The 27,193-nt window shown below is 37.8% G+C and overlaps 5 protein-coding genes and 1 non-coding gene across 10 annotated transcripts; 1 reads left to right on the top strand and 5 right to left on the bottom strand.

Annotated features, from left to right (window-relative positions):
* Positions 1-1,557: 1,557 nt before the first annotated feature.
* LOC125593457 (uncharacterized mitochondrial protein AtMg00810-like) lies at positions 1,558-2,464 on the top strand. Its single transcript, XM_048770114.1, has one exon. It carries the CDS (start codon positions 1,865-1,867, stop codon positions 2,435-2,437), a length of 573 nt encoding a protein of 190 aa, XP_048626071.1. The 5' UTR covers positions 1,558-1,864; the 3' UTR covers positions 2,438-2,464.
* A 4,352-nt stretch (positions 2,465-6,816) lies between these two features.
* LOC106429095 (cell division cycle 5-like protein) lies at positions 6,817-7,527 on the bottom strand. Its single transcript, XM_013869837.1, has one exon. It carries the CDS (start codon positions 7,525-7,527, stop codon positions 6,817-6,819), a length of 711 nt encoding a protein of 236 aa, XP_013725291.1.
* Positions 7,528-9,215: 1,688 nt separating this feature from the next.
* On the bottom strand, positions 9,216-14,914 carry LOC106429131 (actin-related protein 2/3 complex subunit 3). Of its 5 annotated transcripts, none has more exons than XM_013869869.3 (6): positions 14,769-14,914; positions 14,532-14,686; positions 14,296-14,404; positions 13,950-14,219; positions 13,700-13,855; positions 13,301-13,508 (listed from the first exon to the last, which is right to left on the bottom strand). In XM_013869869.3, the coding sequence occupies exons 2-5, from the start codon at positions 14,532-14,534 to the stop codon at positions 13,713-13,715; spliced, it is 525 nt and encodes a 174-aa protein (XP_013725323.1). In that variant the 5' UTR covers positions 14,535-14,686; positions 14,769-14,914; the 3' UTR covers positions 13,301-13,508; positions 13,700-13,712. The 5 variants fall into 5 exon arrangements, with proteins under 5 accessions (XP_048626070.1, XP_013725323.1, XP_022556411.1 ...); XM_022700690.2 differs by having other exon boundaries at positions 13,301-13,485; positions 13,986-14,219; XM_013869867.3 differs by having other exon boundaries at positions 13,301-13,485; positions 14,769-14,913.
* A 328-nt stretch (positions 14,915-15,242) lies between these two features.
* On the bottom strand, positions 15,243-17,739 carry LOC106429130 (pantothenate kinase 1). Its single transcript, XM_013869866.3, has 10 exons — positions 17,489-17,739; positions 17,230-17,406; positions 16,866-16,912; positions 16,643-16,759; positions 16,391-16,510; positions 16,207-16,301; positions 16,035-16,128; positions 15,831-15,962; positions 15,635-15,747; positions 15,243-15,558 (listed from the first exon to the last, which is right to left on the bottom strand). Exons 1-10 carry the CDS (start codon positions 17,547-17,549, stop codon positions 15,327-15,329), a joined length of 1,188 nt encoding a protein of 395 aa, XP_013725320.1. The 5' UTR covers positions 17,550-17,739; the 3' UTR covers positions 15,243-15,326.
* A 1,733-nt stretch (positions 17,740-19,472) lies between these two features.
* LOC125592492 (uncharacterized mitochondrial protein AtMg00810-like) lies at positions 19,473-19,956 on the bottom strand. The gene is made up of 2 exons (XM_048767691.1): positions 19,568-19,956; positions 19,473-19,503 (listed from the first exon to the last, which is right to left on the bottom strand). The coding sequence occupies exons 1-2, from the start codon at positions 19,954-19,956 to the stop codon at positions 19,473-19,475; spliced, it is 420 nt and encodes a 139-aa protein (XP_048623648.1).
* Positions 19,957-22,634: 2,678 nt separating this feature from the next.
* On the bottom strand, positions 22,635-22,851 carry LOC125593772. Its single transcript, XR_007329663.1, has one exon. It is a non-coding gene; the product is annotated as a small nucleolar RNA U3 (small nucleolar RNA).
* Positions 22,852-27,193: the final 4,342 nt, after the last annotated feature.

Here is a 27,193-nt window from a genome sequence, read left to right as displayed (position 1 = left end):
ATGTCATTGTGTGTCCTCAGATTGCCAAATCTCTCTTATATGTATCAAAAGTCACAGATGATTATCCTTGCACTGTTGAGTTTGACAATGTCGAAGTTTCTATAAAGGACAAGGTTACAAAGAAGGTTCTTACCAAGGGAAGAAGGGCTAATGGTATTTATAGAGTTGGAACAAGCCGCAAATAAAAGCTCTATACTCCTCTAGGCAGCAATCTGCTACATACGCTATTTGGCATAGAAGACTCGGGCATCCTCATCAGCAAGTTCTTCAACATCTCTCTGCAAACAACCTCATCAAAATAAGCTCAAGTACCAAGAAGATGTGTCAGTGATGTCAACTTGGCAAGAGCAGTAGCTTACCTTTTCAGTCTTCTAGTTATGTTGCTTCTCGGCTTTTGGAGAAGATTCATTGTGATCTCTGGGGGTTTGCACCAACAACATCTGTTCACGGTTTCAGATTTTATGTAATCTTTATTGACCATTGGTCACGGTTTTGTTGGATCTATCCTATGAAATACAAGTCAGATTTCTTTACAATCTTTTGCAAGTTCCAAGCTTTAGTAGAGAATCAATTAAGATGCGGAATTGGTACCTTTCAATGTGACGGAGGCGGTGAATTTATCAGTTCTGCATTTCTCTCTCACTTGCAAAAAGATGGGATCAGACAACAAATCTTGTGTCCTCATACGCCGCAGCAGAACGGACTGGCTGAAAGGAAGCATCGACACATCACTGAGCTCGGGTTGTCAATGATGTTTGATAGCAAGATGCCTCTGAAGTATTGGGTAGAAGAGTTCTTCACAGCAACCTTCCTGAGCAATCTTCTCCCTACAAGCAGCCTGCCAAACAATCAGATTCCTTATCAAAAACTGTTTGGGAAAGCAGTCAACTACAGTTTTCTAAGAACGTTTGGTTGTGCTTGCTACCCGTCTCTCAGAGCCTATGCTACCAACAAGTTTGATCCTAGATCTCTCAAGTGCGTATTCCTAGGCTACAATGACAGATACAAGGGATATAGATGCATTTACCCTCCAACTGGTCGTGTCTACATCACACGCCACGTTCTGTTTGATGAAACTGATTTCCCTTTTGAACATGCTTACAAGCATAGTCATCCATCAGTCTTAACTCCTCTTCTCAAGGCGTGGCAAATGAGCTTTGTTCCGCAATCACCCGCAGAGCAAGAGAAGGAAACAAAAGCTCCAGTATCAGAATCAGTGGTTCATCAAGGATCTGTTCCTCTGTTCTCTGAATCTGACTTCCCACCTCTGCAGTCTGTTCCTCAGTCTCCATCGGCTTCAAGTAACAAGGTGTCTTCGGCATCTTCATCTACTTCTACACCAACTCCTCCTCCGGAACCAAGTCATTCTCCTATACCACATCCATCTCCACCTGCACCACAAAGACACCAAATGGTCACAAGGTCGTAAGTGGGCACTGTCAAACCTAACCCTCGCTATGCTCTACTCACACAAAAGGTGTCAATACCAGAGCCAAGAACTATAGCAGATGCGTTAAAACATGAAGGTTGGAGAAATGCTATGGGAGATGAGTTTGAATCATGTAAAGAAACTAATACCTTTACACTGGTTCCACGGTCTGAAGATATGCACGTCCTAGGAAACAGATGGGTGCATAGAGTGAAGTTGAATGCAGATGGAAGTTTCAAGAAGCTTCGATCTCGTCTGTTTGCAAAAAGAAATGAGCAAGAAGAAGGGGTTGATTATCTTGAAACCTACAGCCCTGTGGTTAGAATGGCATCATTAAGGACAATTCTACACATGGCTACGGTATTGAATTGGGAAATAAGACAAATGGATGTCAAAAATGCATTCTTACACGGTGATTTACAAGAATAGGTGTTCATGAAGCAACCTGCTGGTTTTGTTGATCAAGAGCATCCTCATCATGTGTGGAAATTGAACAAAGCGATCTACGGCTTGAAGCAAGCTCCGAGGGCGTGGTTCGACAAGTTCAGCACCTTCCTGATTGACTTTGGTTTTTGCTGCTCCAAGTCTGATCCATCCCTGTTTGTTTACAAAACGGAAACAGACATTATTATTCTTCTACTATATGTAGACGACATGGTGATCACAGGAAACAGCTCAGAGAGTCTTGATCATCTACTTAAGCAACTCAACAGCGAGTTCAGAATGACTGATATGGGAAAGCTACACTACTTTTTGGGAATTCAAGTTCAGACACATGATAAAGGGTTGTTCTTATGTCAGCAAAAGTATGCAGAAGACTTACTTGCAGTCGCAAGGATGAAAGACTGTGAACCAATTCCTACGCCTTTGCCACATCAACTGAATCGAGTTGAAGACAAGTCTGAACTGTTCTCTCATCCTACCTACTTCAGAAGTCTTGCTGGCAAGCTCCAGTATCTGACTCTGACGCGTCCAGACATTCAATTTGCTGTGAATTATGTCTGTTAGAAGATGCACTCGCCAACAGTCTCTGATTTTCACCTGTTGAAACGGATCATCAGATACGTTAAAGGCACAATCACAATGGGGATCTCTCTACACAAAGAAACAGACTTCACCCTCACTGCCTACATCGATAGTGACTGGGCAGAATGTAGCTCTACAAGAAGATTTACTAGGGGTTATAGCACGTTTCTGGGGAAGATCTAATTTCTTGGTCATCAAAGAAACAACCTACAGTATCTAAAAGTTCTACTGAAGGTGAATATAGAACTCTATCTGAGACGGCATCTGAGATTACCTGGCTTTGTTCTATCGTCCGGGAGCTCGGATTGCCTCTTCTGACTACACCATTGCTGCTTTGCGACAATCTCTCAACGGTTCTTCTTTCAGCAAATCCCTCATTTCACTCGAGGACCAAACACTTTGCGCTGGACTATCATTACGTCAGGGAAAGGGTTGCGTTAGGAGCTCTCGAGGTGAAACACATCTCAAATCAGCATCAGATCGCTGACATCTTCACCAAATCTCTTCCTCAAGCTGCGTTTTCTTCTCTTCGAGGCAAACTCGGTGTTGATACAATCGATGCACCAAGTTTGAGGGGGCCTATTATCACAAGTGGGTCAAGCCCAGCTCCTGCGAAGCCCAACACTGATTTGAACAAAACGCAGAGCTTTGCTCTTCAGTTTCAACGGTCTTCTTCCTGCACAAGACAAAACGTTAGTAAGGATAAGACCAAAGTGAGCAACGGAAAGGAAAAGCAAATGGGAGAGGGCAAGCCAGCTGGTCAAGCACAGGCTGTCAAGATCCAAAACCGGTACGCTTTGCTACAGGACGAAGGAGGACAAAGCTAAAACCCTAGTTTACAACTCTATATAATGTAACTCATGTTGTAAACAAAACTGCAAGAGAGTGAAGTTATAATAAGAAAGTCAATAAACTTATCTTTGTTGTTCATTCGTTCATCATGGTGTGTGCCCTAATATTGTAATTGACTAATTGATAACACCAGGCTTAACGGTCTCTATGCACTAAGAACATCATTAACGCGTTCTTTATGGTGGGCTTTTAATGTTTTTAGGATTAAAAAAAAAGAAAATTATGTACTTTAATTAGACATGTGTTGGACATTCAGCGTCTCTTCTCTCTCTCTCTCTCTCTCTCTCTCTCTCTCTCTCTCTCTTAACGGATTGATTCCGTTTGCAGGGTTCACCAAATCGTCGTCGCTGCTACACTCATCTCTGTCGATGGCTCGATTCGTTATAACCCAGGCAGAATCGCCCCATCGGATCTGATGTTTCTTCGATCCAGCTTCTTCCCACCGGTAACCCTTAAAAACAAACTCTTCGGATCCTCCGACTCTTCACAGATTCTGAAAGCCCTTTTTCTTTTATAAACAAAAGGTAAACCAATTTCAAACATTTCCTCTGTTTCGTCTCTCACTCTCTTCATATGAAAAAAAACTCTGTGTTGTTAGCAAATCTCAAAAGGGTTTCTTACTCCAGTGTAAAGGGTCCGAATTTATAGGTCTAACTGTCTCATTATGGCATAATTTTATCTCTTTTTGCAGTAACTTTTTGTTATGATGATGATGTGTTTGGATTTGATATAATTGTATAATTGTGATGATGATGATGATGGGGTCTAGTTTCTTTATGATCATGATCTTTGCAGCTCTCACCATGCCATTGTAATTGTGAAGAAACAATAAAGTGTTCGTTTTCCATTTTAAAGTATGTTGCTTTTATCAATGACTAGTGATTTTTGGTTCATCAGTGAGTTTTGTGAATGATGATTTTTTTGGGTTTGATATGATTGTATAATGCTGATGATGATGATGATGATGATGATGATTGGGTTTATTTTCTTTAGGATGATCTTTGTATCTCTCATCATGCCATTGTCATCGTGTGAACGATATAAAGTGTTTTGTTTTTGAGTCTAAAGTTTGTTGTTTTAATTAATGGGTAGTGATTTTTTTGGGTGCAGGAGAGAGTTTTGCTGGTGTGATGGATGAATCAAATGAGATCATCCTGCATAAATCAAAGAGATTGACATCTGTTGTGTGGAACTACTTTGAATGGGTGAGAAAGGCTGATGTCTGCTACGCTGTTTGCATTCAGTGCAACAAGAAACTCAGCGGTTCAAGCAAAAGCGGGACGACTCATCTCCGGAACCATCTCATGCGTTGTCTCAAAAGAACCAACCACGACAGTGTGTATATGAGTACATGTCTCTCTTGGATTTTGATATGCTCCCAATAATAAATTCAGTTGCAATTTTTTTTTTTTGTTGGCTGGGTTCTTAGCTTACAAGTTTTGTGAAAACTACTTATTGATGCATAATTACGAGCATGGACAGTCTCACATATACAAGACTGTTTCAGAAATGCATGTTAGTTGAATCGTGGTGTTTCTTGTTTGTAACGAAAGTGTATTCATAAACTTGTATAAATAAAAGTGTATTCACAAGAAGCCTTTGTTCTTCCTTCTCATTCTCATGTTCTTCCTTCGCAAGTTCAAAATATTCATCTAAATCTAAAACAAATTCTATCTTGTAAACAATTTTTCTAAACAATTTTATCTTTAATTAAACAATTTTTTTTTTTTTTAAAGAACTCCTAAATAAGAGACTCCCATTGGAGGACAAAAATATTGGTGTCTCTTAACTAGGTCTCTTAAGTAACATTTAATACTTAAAAATCATTAAGAGACCCAAATGAGATTTTGGGTTAATGATGCTCTAATGCGAAAAAAGCATTGGGAAATGTTTGAGGTTATTGCAAAGAGTACAATTGACTTGAATATTACTACTTAAACCGAAACGGATACATGGACAGATACGGGTACGGAAACGGCAAAACTAAAAATAAAATATTGAAAAATAAAATATATCACCGTAAATCTTATCTAATAAACTAAAAGATTAGAAAGTAGGTTATAAATTTAAAATCTAGTATAAACTTCTACTTTTTATTTTTTATTTGGAAGAAAAGTAAGTGAATATGCTTAAAAGAGGATAATAGCAAAGCAAATATGTTCTGAAAATTTCCATAATTAACTGTTCCGTCTCTAAAGTGTCCCCGTGCCGTCCCCGAAGTGTCCCCGTCCCGGAAACGTCTCCGGTACGGATACCTCAATCAATTTGACGTCCCCGTGCTTCATAGCTTACAACATCATCATCCATCGAACGTGAAAGGTAATAAGGTAGATGAAGCCTATGATTTATTTTCTAGACTAGTCTCTCTCCCTCACAAGCGTGGAGCCTGAAACAAACACGTTATTCTAGAAAATGAAGAACAATGGGATAGTTACCAAATGGATTCACATACACTACACTCATAGAGCTAGTGAAATCTCTATCATCTGAACTCATCAAGGAAATCTCTGATGGTAGATTGGACAATACTACAATAGCTTTTTTGGATATCATGTCTTAATGTTGGTGTGGTGTTTCTTGTAAGGATAGATTTTTCTTGGTTTTGTCCCTTCCACGGTATAAAATCAGAATTCAACTCTGGTTGTGAATTTAAAGATTAGATATACTTGACAAAACAGAAACATGTCTTGGAAACAAGTTTTTGTTCCTGGTTTTGTATTTTTCTTCTGTTTTTATACAAAAAGACAGAGTTAATCAGATAATTCTCAGATCAACATTCATGTCATATAAATGAAACTATCAAACAAACAAACTGTTAGCAAAAAACCAAAACAAAAAAAACACAATCATGTCAACGTATATCAAACCATAGTTAAGAATCAGAAACAACTTACAAAAGAGATAAAACCCAACAAGTAATTCCCTAATAATCTTGTTAATTAGAATTCAGTAAACTAACCAAAAACTTCAAAAATCGCATGTAATAAGATCTCAAGAACAGTTATAAGAGGGGAGAGGAAGAGTTACTTAGTTACATGGGAAGAGGAACAAGAACCAAAACAGAGGATTCATCGGCATCTGAAAGACTAAAGACTGATGCTGTCGCCGTCTTTCAATCCGTTGGCCTTACCAATATTGTTCCACCCACAAGCCAAAACGTAATGCAGGTTCTTCATCTTCCAACTTTTCAGAATCACACCACGAGAACCGTTCTCTCCCACACCCATATTTTGGCTGTTGTTACACTAAACATGTAACAAACGTATGCATCAAAATAACAGGTAGAAAAGCTATGACAGTTGAAGATCATATACTTGCCAAGACAAGTTTACAAGAAGACCGAGTTCAATTCAGATATTTAAGTCAACAAGATAAAAGTAAACATCAACAAACTGAAATTGTTAACACAAAACATATTCATGTCAAAACTTTCATCAATTCAAAGTTACAATCAGAAACAACAACATTCATCTTGTTTTAAGTAACTGTGCTTCCACATCTTGCCTTCTTCAATGGTCGTCAGCATGACGATCTTCATCTGCAGTGTCATAAAATCCAGCGGGTGCCCTCTTTTCAAAAGCAATCTCTGCACTATAGTCGATCCCCTTCCCCTTCCTGTTCCTATGCTTCCCATCATCAATCCCAGCTGCTTTTAGTTCCCTCCTCTTTTGAAGAGAAGCAAGACTTCTAGCTTCCTGAATTTGCTTATCTCTAGCTTTTCTTTTAGCCTTCTTTCCCCTAGTGTTAGCCAATCTAGCCCTCGCTTCAGATAGCATCTCCATCTCATCATCTTCCATGTCCACTGGATCAGGACGAGCAGGCTTTGATTCTGGATTAGGATCAATCTCACCAGGACGTAATTTCCTTGGATCACCCCCTGCTTCATAACCTTTACCGCATGATGATGCATCAAGAAGCTTTTCGTACCTCTCAAGGCACTGAGATGGCGTGCGCCCCACGGCAGGAGCGATTGTTCTCCACTGAGTAGGGAGAATCTTTGCGAGATGTAGAAGCTTCTCATCTTCTTCGACGGTCCATTCGGTTTTCTTGATAGACGGATCGAGCCACTCGTTCCAGCGAGCTTTGCATTGTTTGGCTGACTTGCGGACGCTGAGAGACGAGATCCGACCCCATTGGTTCTTACCGTACTTCATCATGGCGGCTTTGAGGACCTCATCTTCCGTGTTCTTCCACACACCTCCCTTAACCATATTCCTCATCTTCCCTCGAGATTAGGGTTCGAAATTAACGAGGAAGAAAAGATTCAATCAACCTCTCCTTTGTTTCAGAGCGAATAAAGAATAGTGAGAGAAAGAATGGTTGTGTTGACATTAAATAGTTGAGTACTAATTGGGCTTTTGCAATCAAACCGCCTCAGATCTACTAGGTGATTAGCCGACTTCCTTTTTTTCCTTTGATATGGATAATGAAGAAAAAGTTTTACAGATATTATAAATGAAAATAGGCCATATTAACAATTCTACGAAAAGTTAAGGATATATACCCTTTCTACAATTAAAGTTAATAGATTAAAATATTACAACTAACTACCATCAATTATTTAAATAGTGTTTTGATTTAACAGTTTTTAATCAGATTTATAATTTTATTTTCCTTTTTTTCATTATAATTTTCCAAACGAGATAAATAATAAAAGGAAAAATATTTAAAATTAAAATATACAGTTGGAAAATATCTTTAAAATGGGGAAATTTTACTTCTACTTTTCAAATTTACCTTTATGATAACCAATTTCATAAATACACTAAGTTTGTGATGAAAAAAAAACTCAAAATTAATCATATTAAATCATTTATAAAAATTTGAAAATTATTTCTAAAAGTATATAAACCAATTCTATCTTCTAAATATTAAACCCTAATTTTGTTTATACATATGGCTTATCAATACAATTAAAAGGGAATTTTTTTAAATAAAACTAATTATGCAAAGTTGTTGGACCTATTTACTTTTAGTATCAAATGTTCCAATAGAAAAGGGTCATGTGTCCATCGTATCCGTCTCATCCTCCTCCATTAAAGCATCAAGTGCTTTGCAGAGAGGCATCAATGTGATGTTTAATATATTTTTTTTTTGATCAAACGTTTATTCCCTACGCACATTTTATTCAATGAGATCAAATAAATTTCAGAGGGAGCATGAATAAAGCAATCTTATATTTCATCTCTTCCATTATATTAGAGCATCAAGTTCTTAACAGATATGCATCAGTGTCCAATTTAATATATCAAAACAATTCTATACATTCATTTATTTATCACTTATTCGATTCATATTTATAACTTAGTTATAAGAACTAAAATTGTGTTTTTCGTCACGTTTATTGAATTACAAATACAAAACCAAACCCTATAACAGAAATAATAAACAAATATTTTATACTTTAATATTGATTTTTTTTTTGGAATCATAAATATATGCACGTTTTTAGATTGTGTATTATACACGATTTTGAAAATAATTGATGTTGATATATTCGTATCTTAATAGTTTTACATAATTATCGTCAAATTTTGTAGAAAATGTAATCTAAAGATTCTTTTAAGATCTCTCATTAGTAACAACCAAGATATTTAAAAATTTATACCCTGATTTTCGATGGTCTATACCATCTCTCCCCTTATATTATAAATAGACATTCATTCTTTAAATTTTATAAGATATATGATTTATCTTATATTATTAAAAGAGAATGATTCTTAATAAATCTACTTATGAAAGGTTATTGCATCCTTTCATTTTTTAGTCTAACCTATAATATAAAACCAAATATCATAACATGCTTTTATCATATCAATAATTTAAAACTTATTACATTGTAATAAATAATCCACGATTTCCAACGATTATGATAACGACAATTGTCATCATTTTGCATTTAGCAACCCACATTATTTGAATCACACGAATGTACAAAATATCTTGATTTTAAAACATTTAATTTAAATTCTTGACTTTTGAAAATTTGATTGAAAATATATCACATTTTTCATATGTTAGTTTAGTTATACCAACATCCTTTAATATTTCTACATTATATCAAAGGAAAAAAAATGTTTCAAAACAAAGGGTTCATGTTTGAATCTGTGGGTTGGATTCTTCGGATCCTAAACATTTGACATAACTAAATATTTTAAAATTTATATTTTAAGTTAGGATTGATTATTTTTGGTTCCGGATTAGTTCGGACTCATAATTCAAATATCTGTAAAATAAATTTAATTTTTGAATACATAACAGGTTCGGATTGGTTTGGGTATTAGAATCCATAAAAAACACGAAGTATATACCCAAAACACAAAAAAGACTTGAAACACAAAAATACCTGAAATCCAAAAAAATACTTGAAAAGTATTCATATACTCAAAAGATCCAAAATTTTACCCGTAAACCTAATCCATAGAACCGAAAACAACCAAAATTTTACCAACCCAAAAGATATTTTTCTAAAATTGAAATTTTACCCAGAACCCCAAACTATAACTGAAAACCCGAACCGGAAACTTAAAAGTATCTATAATGCCGAAAACATATATGAAATACCCAAACATACCTAATATACACAAATCATTCTAGGTACTTTGGTACCCGATCGAGTCTCGGATAAGATCCAAACTGGAACAGAGATTCGCCGGTCCAAAAAGATATTGAATAGGTACTTTGCCCAGGACTCAGATCCGAACTGAACCTGTATTTTCGGGTTGGTTTCAGATTTAGTTTCTTAGATCTGAAAAACTGTCGAAGCGTATGAAAAAGTTAAATAAAATATGTACAGATAAAATCTGAAATAATAACGTATAACAATCACAAAACATTAATTCATATAAAACTTTTTATAATAAAAAAACCCGCGCTTAGAAAATCTAGTAATATACTTAAAATTGACTTTAATTAACAGAAAAATCATTTGTGGGATGAATGTTATATTTTGAAATCTGTTCTTTTAGTACTTGAAACTTTGTGTTCTTTTTTAAGAACTTAGTTTAAAACCTCAGATTGGTTTGCTAATAATATGTGTTAAGCTTTTGTGGGTTCTTAACATGCTGGTTATTCCTCTGTGTGTGCATGTGTTAATAGATCGTGGTGATTAGAGAGACCCGAATAAGAAATACATTTACTTGGGATAGAAACGCTTCTCTTATAGCTTTTGTGCATTTTCATGCTCAACCAGTCTCCAACGTTCAATACTCCTACCCTGATTTTACTTCTTGCGCGCTGTGCTTTGCTATATTTGTCGGTTTGATGTTCCCGGTCAAACATTGCTCAAGTTTCTGTGATATCTTCTTTGGCTTATCAGTTTGATAGAGTTTAACTACTTCCATGTCACCTCGAAGAAAGAAGTCAATGAATGCTAAATTACCTCCCCCCCCAATATTGATATGGGAGCACAACTTCTCCGGACAATAAAACAATATCTGAAAGACGGGTTTACCAGAAAGCTTATTCTGAATGATAATCATGAGAAACGTATCCCCAAGATCCAATGAGAGCACAATTCCATAACTCAAACGTGAAGAGGAACAAAAGTTTGCACAACTATCAGCAACAAGAAGAAAAAAAAATGACACAATCAAGAAGGAGCCTATCAGGAACAAGCGTGAAGAGGAACGAAAGTTTGAGAAAACCAACCAAAACATTCTTGAAAAGAGTCAATGCAGCAGAAAGAGCCAAAGAGAAAATAATTGGTAGAAAGCAAGACTTGGCCGAAGCCGAAGACTGTATATATTCATAATTCAACTCTGAAACTTGGTTGTTTGACGATTCACTATGTATTTAGAGACTATATATACTTTTGTTGCTGGTTTTATATTGTTCTTGCTGTTTATACAACTAAACTGAGTTAAAATCCGTTTCATCATCAAGATTCATGTCAGATAAATAAAAACTATCAATAAACTGAAACTTTTAAGACATCAAATCATAGTACAGAATCAGGCAACAACTAAAAATCACTTGAGGTAAACCCAACAAGGTGTTGTAAGATCAAACACAACTGTACCAAAATCCTAATTACAATTCGGAGAAGGCACTAGACACAAACCTACAGAATCGTCTCAACTAAAAGAAGTTATCACAGAGAAAGCAAAAGAAGAGCTACTCTGTCACATGGGAAGGGGGACGAGAGCAAAACAGAGGACTCCTCGGCACCTGAAAGACCAAAGACTAATGCTGTCGCCATCTTTCAATCCATTAGCCTTAACAACATCGTTCCACCCACAAACCAAAGCGTAGTTCCAAGAACCGTTCATCTCCCATCTCTTGAGAAACACGCCCCACTTCTTGATGCCTTGATCGACAAGAACCGCCCCCAAACCCATCTTTTCTCTGTTGCTGATGTCTTCCTCGATGATCCGCGACTCAGCGGGTGTCAAGAAGTCGTTTCGGATGAGTTTGTGGAAAGGGATCGAGAGGCGGCTCTGGCTTGGTTTGACATCGGTTTCGAACAGAGTCTTCTCGAAGATTAGCATCGGGTCTGCGGCTCCTTTCGTGTTTCTCATCAACTGGATCATCCAATCCGGCGTGTCTTTCCCCTCCCATGTGAATAAAGGTGACACCTTTGCTTTCTTGAAACAGCGCTGCTTTCCTTCTAGCACGGCACGTCTCTTGCGGCTGCTTGTGTTGTTGTTCTCTGTTAGGCACGAGGAGGAAGACGATAAGGAACTAGGGTTTTGTGGGTTTGTCTTCTCTGACTCAACCATCGTGTTGCAATTGACGAGCGTCTTAGTATCTGAGGGAATCTTGTTAAGATCGAAGAGTTGTGAAGAAGAAGATGTAGAAGCACCGTTAGGGTTTTGAAGAGGTTTCTTTACCGATGATCTTGGTTCTCTTCGGAAAAGATCGAAGATTCTCTTCATTCTCTGTTCGTCTTCTTCTTTTCGAGATACGGTCTTCTTCTTCTCCGTGTAACATGTTGGCATGTGTTCTTGTTCGTACAGCAAAGCCGCAGTATCCACCAAAAGAGAGAAATTTGACCACGTCTCCGTGAGATCGCTGTAATAAGTATTCATCGTGGTCGGAGGTATTAGAAAAATCAAGTTCTGAGAGAGAAAAGAAAAGCGGGGAGAGAGAGAGAGCGAGCGAGTTTGAGAATTGAGTATGAGAGAAGAGAAAGTGAGAGGAAGAATGTTTGTGTTGTGTTTACACTAAATAACAATCTGGTCTCTCGTTGCAACCAAATCCTACTACGATCGTCATCAAATATAGCCGTTGTTTAGTTTCCATTTTTCACTTGCTCACGTGAAAATTACCATCTAGTCCCTGTTTCGGTAATTTCCTTTTTTCCCCAACCTTGAAAATTCAAAAAAAAAAAAACATCCGAAGTAAATCAAGTGTTGACGAAAGTTAAGGTTTTTGCTTCGGCAGTAGAGACGATTCAATCTGGCAGTGGGCAAGAGACGAGGCGATCGTTAGAAGCTGTTCAGTTCCAAGGTCTAGTCCAGTCCTGTATTATAAAGCGTCGATATATTTTCACAATACGAATCGTAACCGTACACGTGTTGTTTTCTCCATCGTAAAGAGTTGTAGCGCCCCAACATTTTGAAACTATTTAAAGTTTTCCCCGAATTGTTTGATAGTAGTACAATTTACACCCTAGCTAGTTTGTTGTAATCTAACATTTTGCACGGCGTCCCTACATAACATAGGCCATGTTCGTTTACGGGTCGCGCGACCTGCGACTAAGATTATGTTCGTTTACGTGTCGCGCGACCTGCGACTTGCGACCTGCGACTAAAACTATGTTCGTTTACGTGTCGCGCGACCTGCGATCTGCGACCAGTCGCCCGATCAAAATTTTCTTAATTTTTAGTCGCTGTTTTTTTTCGGGCGACTTAAATGGAACCCGCGACTGGTCGCGCGACATCAATACGAACAACGCAGGTCGCATGTCGCAGGTCGCGCGATAGGTAAACGAACATGGCCACTGAATACTTTGGACATGATCTCTGCTAATCTAAAGCAATAACAAAAGAATTCTCGGTAACTTTGATCTTGTATCACCAAACAGTCGTATGAAAATACTACACTGTCAGTCTTACGTATATGTATGTATATAGAGAGATCCAGAGAGAAAGCTTTCTTCTCTAATACAAAATTTTCAGCCAAAGGAGGCAGTGCTCATGATCTGGGTGGCTTGGTAACCCTTCATTTGTAATGGGCTGCAAGGAAAGAAGAATAACAACTGCTACATTATTAAAAACTCAGATTAAAGAACTTTACAAGCTTGAAATGTAGAGTCTGAGGCTGTTCTAAGATAATTTAACTGGTATGTTTTAACTCAAACAAAAACTAAGGTGGATCTAAGCTGTTTTGTGGGTAACCGTATCCAGTAAACTAAGGTGAAACAGGCGTTTATAAAATTTCAGAACTTACCAGTGATGAAGATTTAGAGGAGAACCACGTTGATAAATTTCCTCTTGGCGAATGCAAGCCACCATTTGTTTGGTGTCCCATTAGCTCTATACGCCACGCTCAGTAGCCTCCCACTTGTCTCCTCTCGAACCTGCTTCAGATAGTTCCTGAAAAGATCTGGCATTTTGAAGCCAACAAAACAAGAGGGCTCAAAGAGTTAGTTAGCCAGTGAGGATCAAACTTGCTCAAAAACGGACCTATTAACATTTACCAGCTTCTTCCTGGGACGAAGGAAGTGAAAAGAGACCTGGAAATGGAAACCCGGTTTCTCCAGGAACAGGGATATCCTCTAAACCCAAGTTGATAATCGCCTTAGTTCCTACAGCCAGTGTTCTACACCCTTCGAGCCTCTTCAACGCCACGTTTATGTAAAACGTCAGGTAAATAAGGAGCTTATCAGCAGGACTTTTGATAGGAAAGTTTGTGAAGAAGACATTCGCGCGGAAGAACGTGATTGCCTCATCCACTATATCAGTCCTATCTGCATATGTATAAACAACAATCATGTAAATGATCTTCCGTTTCCTACATTCGAAGATGCTTTTGATGATGAATACCTTGTTCTGAAACAGGTGCAGGACCCTTGATGTGGCTCTTGAGAGGAAGCAAAGGACAACCACACGCCTTTGTTATCCCTTCTTCTTCCACAAAGCTCGAGTGATACACCTGAGAAGAGCGTTTTAACCATGGAATCAAATGAGTCTCATAGAGTTATAACAAGCTACAATCAGTGCATTCAAATTGGTGATCCAACGGGAAAAGGAGGAAGAAGATCCAGATTGAATAATCGTACCATTGTGTTCCAAAACAGATATCAGGCGGGAGAAACAATCGAATCGAAGCTGTGAGAACGTAGAGCTACTGCGATGAAGAAGATCACGAAGGTATCAGAATCGATCGGGAGGTCAACGAAACGAGTCGAGATTTGCTTTTAGAGAAAGCTTTGACCTGAGATCAATCTAACTTCTAAAGCATCTGCGAAAGAGAATAGATAAAATGAAAGAGAATCTCCGGATAACGTGTCAAATACCTGATTCCGGTGAAGAATCCGCGGCGAAGTAGCGACGGTAGTCTCTAATCGACGAACTAAGGAATCGAATGAAAGAAAAAAAATCAAAGGGGGAGAAGACAGTCAGATATGTTGACACGTGTAAAGCCTTCAGAAAGTAGAATGTTAGCTTCGTACCGATACAACTGATAAATATCAATTCCCGGTTTTGGTTTGATGTTGGTTCAACGGAATTGACAGAAATAGGTTATTGCTCGGATGTATATTTAATTCTACACGAAAGATTATTTTTAGAGTGATACAACAAGTTTTAAGTCTCGGTTTAGCCGTTTAGGTATAACAAAAGAAAAACCGTATCAAACAAGTTACTTAAAATTTGGTTCGATTTTCGGATTGGTTTTCCGGTTCAGTTACCGGTTACCTTGGATTTATATGTATATGTCATCTTTACATAAACAGTCTTGTGCCAACAAATTGACTATTAATGAGCGCATCTTGACCTCAAACCAATAACTTTAAAAGACACTTTTTCTACACTGATTTCATAACAATACAACAGGTGATCACTGCACCAAGTGACTAAACTAGATTGATGCTACATTCAATGGCTTCACCATCATTTACATTAGCAGTTACTGGGGTGTGTCGAAAGCTATCATCATCTGAACACTTAAGAACTGCTCTTTCCACAGTATGGTGATGCGGTTTTAACTCGGTACTATGGCTCTGATCTTTGTAGCTCGTGAACGCGCCTAAAGCTCCAAGAAACCCTTCATGTCTTAAGAACATTGCTTTTGCCTCACCTCTCGACCTGAAATTACAAGCATTACTCTTTAATCTGAAGGGAAAGGTTTATTAATATAGTAGCATCAGTCTTTAGATTATACCAGAAATGAACAGCAACAGATATTGTGTCCATGGTGTACTCGAGCCCGCGGATGAAAAACCCACCAAAGAATATACGCTTAAGGCCAAATCTTAGTGCATTCAAGTAAGCAATCTGTAGAGAGATAGAGAATGATACAATATAGTCAGAAGCAAATCATTTGCTTAGAGTTGTGGAAATGTTTGCAAGAAGCAGACCTGACCGATGTTATTTGATATCATTCTTAAAAGGGATCTTGCCACATCTTCTGGCTGGTAATCTTCGAGCTCTTTGCCGTCCGAAATCGCTTTCCCGAAGCTGGAAGCTATGGCCGTTGAGGAGAGACCAATCTAACATTATAAGCAATGAAAATGCTAAATACCAATCCAAAACATTAGCAAAACAAATATTAATCAAGTTACCTTTGAGTAATCTGTTCCACCGTAGATATCACCAACAAGCATGTCAATTACTCTGTTATTACCCTGGTGGCTTAACTCCAGCAGCTCATCAAAACTGAAACTTAGTGATATTAGTTATACTCAGGAAAGTAGGAAACTGCATGAATAGCGTTTATATAAGAAAGAAAGTTACCTCTTGCAATTTGTTAAAAGCTTTCCAAGACCTAGAAATGTGCCTCCACCAAGGCTTGTTCCACTTATTCTCTCATACTTTCCATCTCCATCGACCTACATAAAGAACGAGCTAGAGAGTAAGAACCATTGTTGCTGTACTTGCTAAAGAGGTGATCAGAGAAAAAGCCAAAACCATAGTAAACCTTGATCATGCTAACGCCAGAGCCGATATTAACAAGGAGATATGGATACAAATCATTATGGTCGATCTGGACAAACTCCTTTTGTCCATCCAAATAGGTAAATGCTTCCCTTGGCACTGTCTGCAATATCAGATTCATACTTCAGGTATAAGCCGGCATACAACAATAGCTTATCTGTTATGGATTAGTAGCTATGCAAAAATTGCACAATCTGTTAGAGATGATGATTAGATAGAGAAGAAAAAATCCAACCTTTAAGAGAAAATTGACGCCACAAACAAGAGAATGCATCTCATCTTCCTTATCAAAAACAATCCCAAGTTTTTCCTTAAACAAATCAGCAAACTTAAAGGCTCCACCACCTGTGGCCTTTTGGAACATCATTACCAATTAGCATTACTATAAAATCAACTATAAACTTCAACGCCAACATTCCTTCACTGCTCAGCTTTTGATGATAGCAGATAGCTATTACCTTAACAGAAAGCTTATCGCGCGCTGTGCCATTCGTATGCTGTACACCTGAATAGTCACAATAAAAGGAATCAATAAGCTTATTTGTAGTTATATTAGAAAATACTTTATTTTGCCTCCATTTCCTAAAAATACTTGATAATTCTAAGAGAAGAAAAGCATCAAAGACAAAACTAATTAAACCAGACATGATCATTGAGAAAGTAGACAAGTACATGGTGTTTTGCCTAAATGTTTATGATCTGGTTCTCACAAGCAACATGTGTTTCACACTAATCATTACTCCAAAAGAAAAAAGCAAGAAAGCTTCTGTTACACATTTAAAAAAAAATCAGATCTTTGAATCAGATAAAGAAAACACTAACCGGAATGTTGAAGGATATTGAACCGAATAAAATCTAAGCAATCATCAATCTTTCTGGTCTCAAACTTGGCGAAACAAAGCCTCCCTTGCACGACGGAGCAACCATTACCAACGACGATGCTTCCGCCTTCGCAATTGTCTCCATTAGGAGAGAAATAGACAAGCTTTATCAAAGTCCCTGCGATAGAAAAATCAATTTCCGGATCAATCTAGACGAGAGCCCCAGAACAGAATCGGATCTAAAAGGATGAGAAATTAACCTCCGATGTCGAGAGCCAAATGAGAGATTTGAGTCGAGAAGCGAGAATTTTTTGGATCCATTCCCGTTCTTTTTTTCTCTGATATTTCGAAATGATCTTTTCTTCCTTTTTTGATTTTGTTTTCGAGTTTTTATTTATTTATTAAACGTGAATTAAAAGGATGTTGTTCAACGTTCAACTACTTTGGATCTAACCTATCCCCATGTCTGACTTGTAATTCTTCTCCATTGAGCAATGTGCAATGTGCCGCAATGTTTGGTTCTCTTTTTTTTGTTTTCTTAAGGAAATATTTTTTTCTTTCTGAGAGACGAAATCTTGCTGACTTGTCATTTGGTCTTGTTGGGTTGGGTTGGGTTGCATAAAAAAACATTGTTGGAACCCAAAGAGAACGAACATTTGTTTCTCTGTTGGATTGGGACATGTTCTTTTTTTTGGGTAGAAAACTTGATCGTCGAGGAACCGATGATTTTTCTTGTGTCGAGATAATATGATTAAGTGGATTGTTAAAAACCAGTTAAAAGAATGACAAATTTCTTGCTTGCTACATGACAATGCACATATAGTCCTTACCGTCTTGGGTGCTTTAAAGTTTGAGTTTTAAAGTTTTTTTTTTCCGGATATCCAAGATGTTTTGGGTTCGGATAATAAGTATAATCTGAAATACTAGCTTACAAAATATATTAGGATATTTATAGACCGGACTGAGAACAGATTCAAATTCAATGTCCAGATCTAAAATAGATAATCCGTTAACTTTTTTTCTGTTGAGCATGACTCTCTCTTTTAGAGTTTGCAAAAAGAGTTTGCAAAACTCTATATTTAAAGTTTAAGGTGTTTTTCTGCAAAAATAAAACTTCAAATTTAACTTCAAAATTATTTATAATTTGCACTATGATCTTTATATTTGTCATAATTAATATAAATACATACAATTTTTATAAATAACTAGCACATATATAAAAATATTACAGTAATATTAATTAATAAAATATTATATTAAATATAAAATTGTAAATAAAAGTACATAATTAAATATTAAACTACAAGCAAAATATCACATTATTCCATAAAATTATTTCCGTAATTCTCTATCTTCGGTTACACAAAATTTGTTTGGACAATATTTTAAAGGTTCTAAAGAAAATTTACTAGACTATTACTGTTGTTGTAATATTTAAATTTGTGTAGTAATTATGTCTTCATGTTTTTTTTTTTTTTAAATTTTTATTAAGTTTCTTTTGTAATATTCTTGTTGTCTAATTCTAGTTTTAAATATTATAAATATCATTTTAAGAAAACTATTTAATTTTATGTGTAAAATTTGAATTTATTAAAATAAATTTGAAATATTTATGATATATAAAAGTTTTATAGAATAAAACTAGTAGAGCATTCATTGCCTCATCCAACACAAACACATATACTAGAAACGTACAGAGGTTCCGTAAGTCAAACCCGTCGAAACTATCAATATACATTACGCTAGGTCAAGATCAGAACGATTCATGGTCGGAGAAGACTACGACTAATTGAACTCAGCGACTAAAGTTGCACAAACACAAAGATTATAAGAACTTATCTTCTTATTAGATTTAGAAACTCTCTCAAAACTAAACCTTTCAATGTGTTTCTCTTGATGGAACATCTCTCCATGAGAACTCTTTATATAGGAAGAAGCTACATCTTTTTCTAAGGGCGAAGCTACATCTTTTTCTAAGGGCGAAGCTACATCTTTTCCTAATAATAATATGGAAACATTCCTAAGCTCGATATGTTTTCCTTTTTCCTTAATCCATCAAACTTCACTTTAATGAGTTAACTTGCTCCTCAAGTTAATTGGAATTATCCAACATTCTCCCCCTTAATTCCAACTCGAATCTTGGGTATGTTGATCTTCTGAACTCTGATGAACTTCCATAGACCGTTAATAGGGGCATCACATTTCTTCGATACGATGTTGCATCAGAACGTGAGTATAAATGCTTCACTGCTTCTCTATGACTCTCTCTTGAACTCTGAATATATTTGCTTAATACACCAACCGAAAACGCCAAGTCCGATCGTGTATGAAGAAGATACCTTAAACATCCTATGATGCTTCGATACGATGTTGCATCAATCTCAGGCTCCTCCTCTGCCTTTGATACTTTCAAACTCGTGTGCATCAGATCGTGAGTATAGTTACATGACTCCATCTTCGTCTTGACAAGTATAACTTGCGTGTATCCTTCTTGTTTGATGTGAATGCCATCAGCTCCTTGTGTTACTTCTATACCAAGATAGTATGTAAGCATCTCGAGGTCTGACATCTCAAAACTTCTTGACATATCATCTTTGAATTGCTTGATAACGTTGAGTGAAGTCCCTGTTACAATCAAGTCATCAACGTAAATAGCTATGATCAGAAGCTCCCCCTTCTGTTTCTTTTGATATACCGCAGGTTCCTTGGTGCACTTCGTGAACTCCATCTCCTTGAGAACACGGTCGAATTTTATGTTCCAAGCTCTTAGAGCAACTGGTATAGAGCAACTGGTGCAAACACTTCGTCGAAGTCTATGCCTTGTTGTTGCACGTAGCCTTTTGCGACTAGCCTTGCTTTGTATTTGATCACCGTTCCATCTCCATTCCTCTTGATCTTATAGATACACTTCAAACCTATCGGTTTCACACCTGCCAGCTTCTTGACGAGCTTCCAGATCTTGTTTTTGATGATAGATTCGATCTCTGCCTTCATTGCATCGATCCAAGCTTGTATTACTGCAGCTTAGATGTAACTTTCTGGTTCACCATCGATGGTGAGCAAGAGGTTGCCACTTTCAACTTCAGCGAGTAGGATGTAATCATCGAAACGCTTTGGTTTTCTGATGTTACGACCATATCTTGATGTTACACGCGGGTCTTGGTTTGCATCGTTATTCTCTACTACTTGCTCTTGTTCATCTGCATCTGCAGCTTCTTCTTCTTCATTATTGTTTTGCTCTTCGTGTTGTTGGTGATCTTGATGCTCATCACCATCTCCTTCTTCGGTAAAATCGATATGAGGAAGCTTGAATGATCCTGGTTCTTCGTCCACGTTTGTTGATAGTGTGTACGATGCGGTGAGATGTCTAGTTACATCGTTTTCTTCACAAAAACGAATGAACTCAGAATATGTGAACTCTCCTCCTCTATCGGTGCGAAAAGTCTTGAGTTGTAGCTTCGTTTGCTTCTCCACGTAACCGATCGAACGCTTCACTCTTCTCTCTTAGCAGCATCGTCCACATATATCTTGAGTAATCATCAATTAAGACAAATACATATCTATTGTTTGCTGGTGTTGATGGTGATATCGGACCGCACAAGTCACCATGTACCAACTCTAATGCGTGTGATGCTCGAGACTTTTCTTTAGGCGGGAAAGACTTCCGAGTTTGCTTCCCAACTAAGCAAGCGCTGCACACATCTTTCTCGTGTATCACTTGAGGCATCCCTACTACCATCTCCTTGTCTACCATATTCTTCATGACTCCAAAGTTCACATGTCCTAGCCGTGTATGCCACGTCCATGTAACATCAGTTTATTGTATTTGAAGACACTTCGGATATTCAACCTCCATTGGCGTCTTGTACAATCGGTTTGGTTGCCTTGCGACTTGTACTAATAGCCTTCCACGGGGATCTTTCAGCATCAGTAAGTCTTCTTTCATATTAACCTCACAACCCATCTCAGTTGCTTGTCCAAGACTTATGATATTGTGTTTAAGACTTGGGATGTAGTAGATATCTTTGAGTGCTCTTCTCTCCCCTGTTTTTCCGATGAACGTGATCGAACCTTTCCCAACAATCTCGACGTTTGATCCATCACCGAATTTGACTTTGCCTTTGATGCTCTGCCTTTGATGCTCTCATCTAGGTTTGAGAAGAACTCTCTCTTTCCTGTCATATGGTCACTTGCACCATTGTCAAGGTACCATATACTCGTATTTCCATCGCATTCATCAAACTTCTTAGGAAACACTCTCTTTGTTGAGGAATACTACTTCATGCATATATAATGCATCTGCTTCTTGTGTTTCCGTTAGGTTAGCTTCTTCTCTTGGGCGTGTAGGACAATGTGACATGAAGTACCCCATCTTGTTGCATCTCCATCATTTAACCTTGGAGTAGTCCTTATTGGTCTTGTCCGAAGCTTCTCCTCCTTGGTTATGACCATCAGAACCATTAGACCTTCCTCGTCCTCTTCCTCTTCCACCATAACCTCTACCCCTTCCTCGCGAGTTGCTATGGCTTCCACGACCTTGTGCATCATTCTTTACAAACATTAGCTTCGATTGATCTTCATCTTGGGTTTCTTCTTTGATGCGTTCTTCGAAAGCCTTCAATCTCCCAACAATGTCTTCGAATCCCGTTGAATTTAGATCCAACACTTGTTCTAACGAAGCTACGATGTGAATGAACTTCGTTCTTGGAAGTCCCTTCAGAAACTTCTTTACCAGCTTTGATGCTTCCATTATCTCTCCTAACGCGGCTGCTCTCAATGCTAAGCCTGAAAGTTTTCCTGCGTAGTCATCCACCGTATATGTGTCTGTCATCTTCAGTTTGTCGAACTCAGACATCAAAGTTTGTAACCTTGCTTCTCTCACGCGATCAGCACCTAGGTTACTGGATTTGATAGCTTCCCAAATCTTCTTCGATGTATCATGTTCTCCAATCTGAAGTATTAGCGCCTCCGGGACTGATTGAAATATTAGAGCAATCGCCATATTGTTCTTCTTTCCATCGTTACTCCCTGGATCAATCGTATTCCAAACTTCGTATAAACGAAGCATCACTTTCATTCGCATTGACCATACGGTGTAGTTGGTCGATGTTAGCATCGGATATCGTATGTCCTTCTTCATCTCAAGACCTTTATCACGTGCTTGAGAATCGTCTCCCATGTTTTGATCGAAGTTACAACTCCTCTTGTAAACGACCTTCGAAACCTGGAGCTCTGATACCAATTAAAGTTGCACAAACACAAAGATTATAAGAACTTCTCTTCTTATTAGATTTAGAAACTCTCTCAAAACTAAACCTTTCAATGTGTTTCTTTTTGTATGCAGTAGCAAAAGTTATATAGGTGAAAAAACATACGAAACAGAAAGTAGAAAGGAAAAAAAAGGAAAGCCTGTCAGACAACCGTGCGACCACCCCGGAGAGGTGAAGACCTAACCGGATAACGATCCTCTACAGCGCAGAGACTCATAGGAGAATCGTAGCCGTTAACCACACTCAGATCGCACGGCCATGATTCATCAACCAGGTTTAGGGGCCTGTCTCCTTAGAAATCAAGGATACAGAGGTACGAGCCTATAGAACAGATCTTGTTCAAGTAAGGTCGTGACCTCTACCTTCGACTCTGCTCTTTATAAACGGCTTGACTTCTCTGTTTGTTAACGATGTGGGATGTAATAAACAACATCGTACGCTAAATACGTCGTCGTTTTTCTCCCCATAATGACCTATTTCCAATACGCGGTCATTTCCCCCCTCAGAAAAAAACTAATACCAAATACAGTAAGCAGATGAAAGAGACTGAAACAGCTGTTTCTTCTTTGAATAATCTCTTCTGAGCCCGTGATTGCGTTTCATGATAAGTTTCCGGTAGATAAGTTTGTGACGGCACTTCATGCTCTGTCTCCACAGCGGCGAAGCTCTTGCCCCAGAAGTTCGTAGTCTCGTTCGCTCTCAATCGACTGATTCCAATTCTGCGTAATAATGCGGAAAGCACTTGGGCTGTCGGATAATTTCTCGAGAAGCAGACCCAAGACTTTGGTTCTTGTCAAGCCAAAGATACTACTGGACAATCTAGAAACCATTCTTGGTGGATTAACTGGTTGTTGTTAACAGAGGTGGTCACAGATTTGTATCGTCATTGCCAAGCTAACATGACAGACTCAACTATGACTCATAGTCTATGAGATAACATATCTTTCACTTGAAAATTCACGTCAAGTACTTTGCACCCAAACACTTGTGATCCGTTGTGTTCCTTGGATGTCAGTACCAATTACCAAACATCCTTACCATATAATGTCTGGCTGCTTCAGTCTTGGGAGTTATGGCTATATCAGAATAACCAAAAAAAAAAATGGAATATAGCCAGATTATTGTTTACAAGAATCTGCTTCAGTCTCTACAGTTTATTTTCTATGTTTTATCCGCCTATAGAATCTAATGCAATCCTCTAGCAAAGTTTTGTAGTTATGCTCTGTTTCGCTGCTTACTTGCATTAGTCTTCTCTATGGTTAATCCTTATTGTCTGGTCTTTTATATTTCTCTCAGGATATTTTATGGAAAGGGTATATTATGGGTCATTATTGGTATAAAACTTGTTCTAGACCTTGCCTCCAGGATGCTAATAATAGCACACACAATCCAGTAGTGGTTATTGATGGCATGGAAAATGCTCATTTTGGTGGAATGAATTGCTGACTCAAAAAGTGAACTTGGAAATTTTTAAAAGTGATAGAGTTTCCTTGGAGGTCAAGGAGGTGTGGTGTTAATCTGTACACAACCTCAAAACAATAAACTTTTGTAGACAGGAAATTTTGAGTTATTAAGAGCTAAAAGACCCAAGAAAGCTATTGCTTGATGCCTATCTATCTAGGCTGATATTACTGTTGTCGATTTGGTATTCTCATGCTTTCCTTAACTTGTCTTGTCAGCTTTCGGATACTGCCACCGAATTGAACCGATTAGTTATTCCGTTCGGTTCAGTCTTAACTCTTGAGAAAACAAACATGTTAAATTTTGGTTATTTGTAATTTTTGGTTAATTTTGGTTTAATTTGTAAAAGTTTGGTTCAGTTTGATCCTGTGTCCACTTCACGGTTGCTCGTGAGTTTTTGATATGCCTTTTTTAAGGTTCCACCCAAACAGTTCATTTTACAATCTAGGGTAGAAAACTGAGTATTTGTTGTATAATGTCAATTAGTTTTGAATCATAGCATCCCAGAGTTCACATATTTTCTTCTGCTCGTAATTCTACTAAGAAAGAAAATTATAAGTTGAGAATCAAAACGGCAGGCAGAAAGTAACTATCTAGATTCTTGTCTGAATGAGTTTGTGTAGAAGCCGGATAACCAGACTGAATAAACGAAATAATAAAAGCGATATGTTAAGGAAATAAACGATCGTAAAGAGCGAATACAAGAACGATAAAAAATCGTATTCGCAAATGAACATGGAGTCGAGATATAATCTCTTTCCTTAATTCTAAATATTCGCTCCGTTAGTGAGACGGTACTGTACGAATATCGAGTCTTAGGATACAACCATGGCAGACGATCACGCTTCACTCGTGAATCGCCCTATCGAACTATAAATCTAGAAAACTGCATGACGTTTTTATTTTCTAGACAAACTACTTGTCGTTTCAAAATAAAATGGATGTGGCTTTTGAGAATTTAAATGGCAAAACGTTGAACTTAACTTGGTCCAAAAAGATTATTCTTATTGGGCCAGAGGCCCTCCACCAAGACCAAGCCCAAGCCCAAGCCCACGCCCACGCCGAGCCGAGCCGAGCCGGCCGGACGGCGGCGGCGGCGCGCACGTGGGGAGCTCTCTCTTCCACTGAGCTGTTTAACCACTCATAATACAAGAGCTTATATATATTACTCAACTTTTCTTCTCCCAGCCGATGTGGGATGTTGTTTCACCTCTTCTTTCATTTAAAATAAAACCACCAATTGGTCCATTTATATTCACATTTTCCCAATTAATTTTGAAGCCCATTGGCCTTAATTAATTGATCCAACAATCCCCCACATGAATAGAAATTACTCTTCTAAACATATGCAGACTAAATGCAGACTCGAAAGACTCTAAAACTAAACATATTCTAATCCTGACTAGACTAGACAGACTTATCGAGAGTGTTTGCGAAAAATTCACTGTGTTTGAGTTGGTGGCATTTTTAAGCCTTGAACCACTCATAGTTAATATCTGTCGGGTTTAATTTACCAGAAAGTGAACATGATGTCTTGAACCAACCAGTCTTTTATGTAAATCGAGACAACATGCATAACGCAGCTTCATTTTCTCGTAGAACTTAGTTCTCTATTGTGTTCATTGTGGCCCTGAACTATTCATGGTTTTCATGAGTGAACTTAGAGAATATAGTCTTGCATTCATTCTCCTAGAAACGGTCTCATTTCACACTCATTAGGTGATTGACCATGAAAAATATTGAGTAATACCCCGCTTAGAAGCTATGGAATCATTAAAAGCTTATGCTTATCCTTCACACATTTGTTAGCACTTTTATCATCTTAGGAGCTGGGAAGAGACTACTTTGTCTCAAGTGCTTTGGTTAGATTCTGTTTGATTTTGTTTTCCCTTTGAACCTACGTCTTGGGATCTCCAGTCATGATAGGTAGGGTTACAATCAAGCATCCTCATTCGTTATAGGCTTTAAACCCATTCCTTTTGATGATTTAGCAACAACATCTTGTGGCAAACCTTTAGTAAATGGATCCGCTAGGTTGTCAGCCGATTTGATGTAGTCTATTGTGATTACACCAGTTGAGATAAATTGTCTAATGGTTTTATGTCGTCTTCTAATGTGACGATATTTACCATTGTAGAAATTCTTCTGAGCCCGAGCTATTGTTGATTGACTATCACAATGTATGCGTATAGCTGGCACATGTTTCTCCCAAATCGGAATATCTTCCAAAAAATTTCTAAGACATTCGGCTTCTTCTGCTGCTTTGTCTAAGGCTATGAACTCAGATTCCATGGTAGATCTGGCTAACACTGTTTGTTTGGTAGATTTCCATGATATTGCTGATCCTCCTAGTGTAAAGATGTATCCACTCGTGGATTTTGAGTTTTTAGAATCTGATATCCAGTTAGCATCATTGTATCCTTCTAAAACTGCTGGTCTTTACCATAGTGAAACCCAAAAGCTTTGGTGTAACGCAAGTAATTGAGTACCCTCGTTATAGCTTTCCAGTGTGTACGACCTGGATTACTTGTATATCGACTAAGTACGTTTACTGCATGCGCAAGATCCGGTCTAGTACAATTGGTCAAGTACATGAGACTTCCGATCACACGTGCATACTCGTTTTGTGAAACCGCTTCACCTGAATTCTTTGTCAAGTGCATTTGGGGATCTAACGGAGTTTTTGCCGTACTATTAGAGTAATTTTTAAATCTCTCTAATATTGTTTGAGCATAATGAGATTGGGTTAAGATAATTCCGTTTGAATTTCTTGTGACTTTAACCCCGAGAATTACATCTACTAATCCCAAGTCTTTCATCTCAAATGTCCCTTTGAGCATGTTCTTTGTTTGATTGATAATGTCTTTATTGCTTCCAATAATGAGCATATCATCTACATATAGACATAGCAAAACATACGCATTTTTGGTAGTTTTGTAGTATATGCATTTGTCACATTCATTTATTTTGAAACCATTTGACATCATTGTATTGTCAAATTTTTCGTGCCATTGTTTAGGAGCTTGTTTAAGCCCATAAAGTGACTTTACAAGTCGACATACTTTGTCTTCCTGTCTGGGAATGACAACACCTTCAGATTGTTTCATGTAAATTTCCTCTTCTAAATCACCATTTAGAAAAGCAGTTTTTACATCCATTTGATGGATTTCTAGGTCTCTTAAGGCTGCGATTGCTATCATCAGTCTTATTGATGTTATTCTCGTCACTGGAGAA

This window comes from Brassica napus, chromosome C9 (assembly GCF_020379485.1).
Source record: "Brassica napus cultivar Da-Ae chromosome C9, Da-Ae, whole genome shotgun sequence".
In the NCBI taxonomy this organism is placed as follows: Eukaryota; Viridiplantae; Streptophyta; class Magnoliopsida; order Brassicales; family Brassicaceae; genus Brassica; species Brassica napus.
Note: the sequence above shows the minus strand (reverse complement) of the source record. Positions and strands in the feature narration are given on the sequence as shown.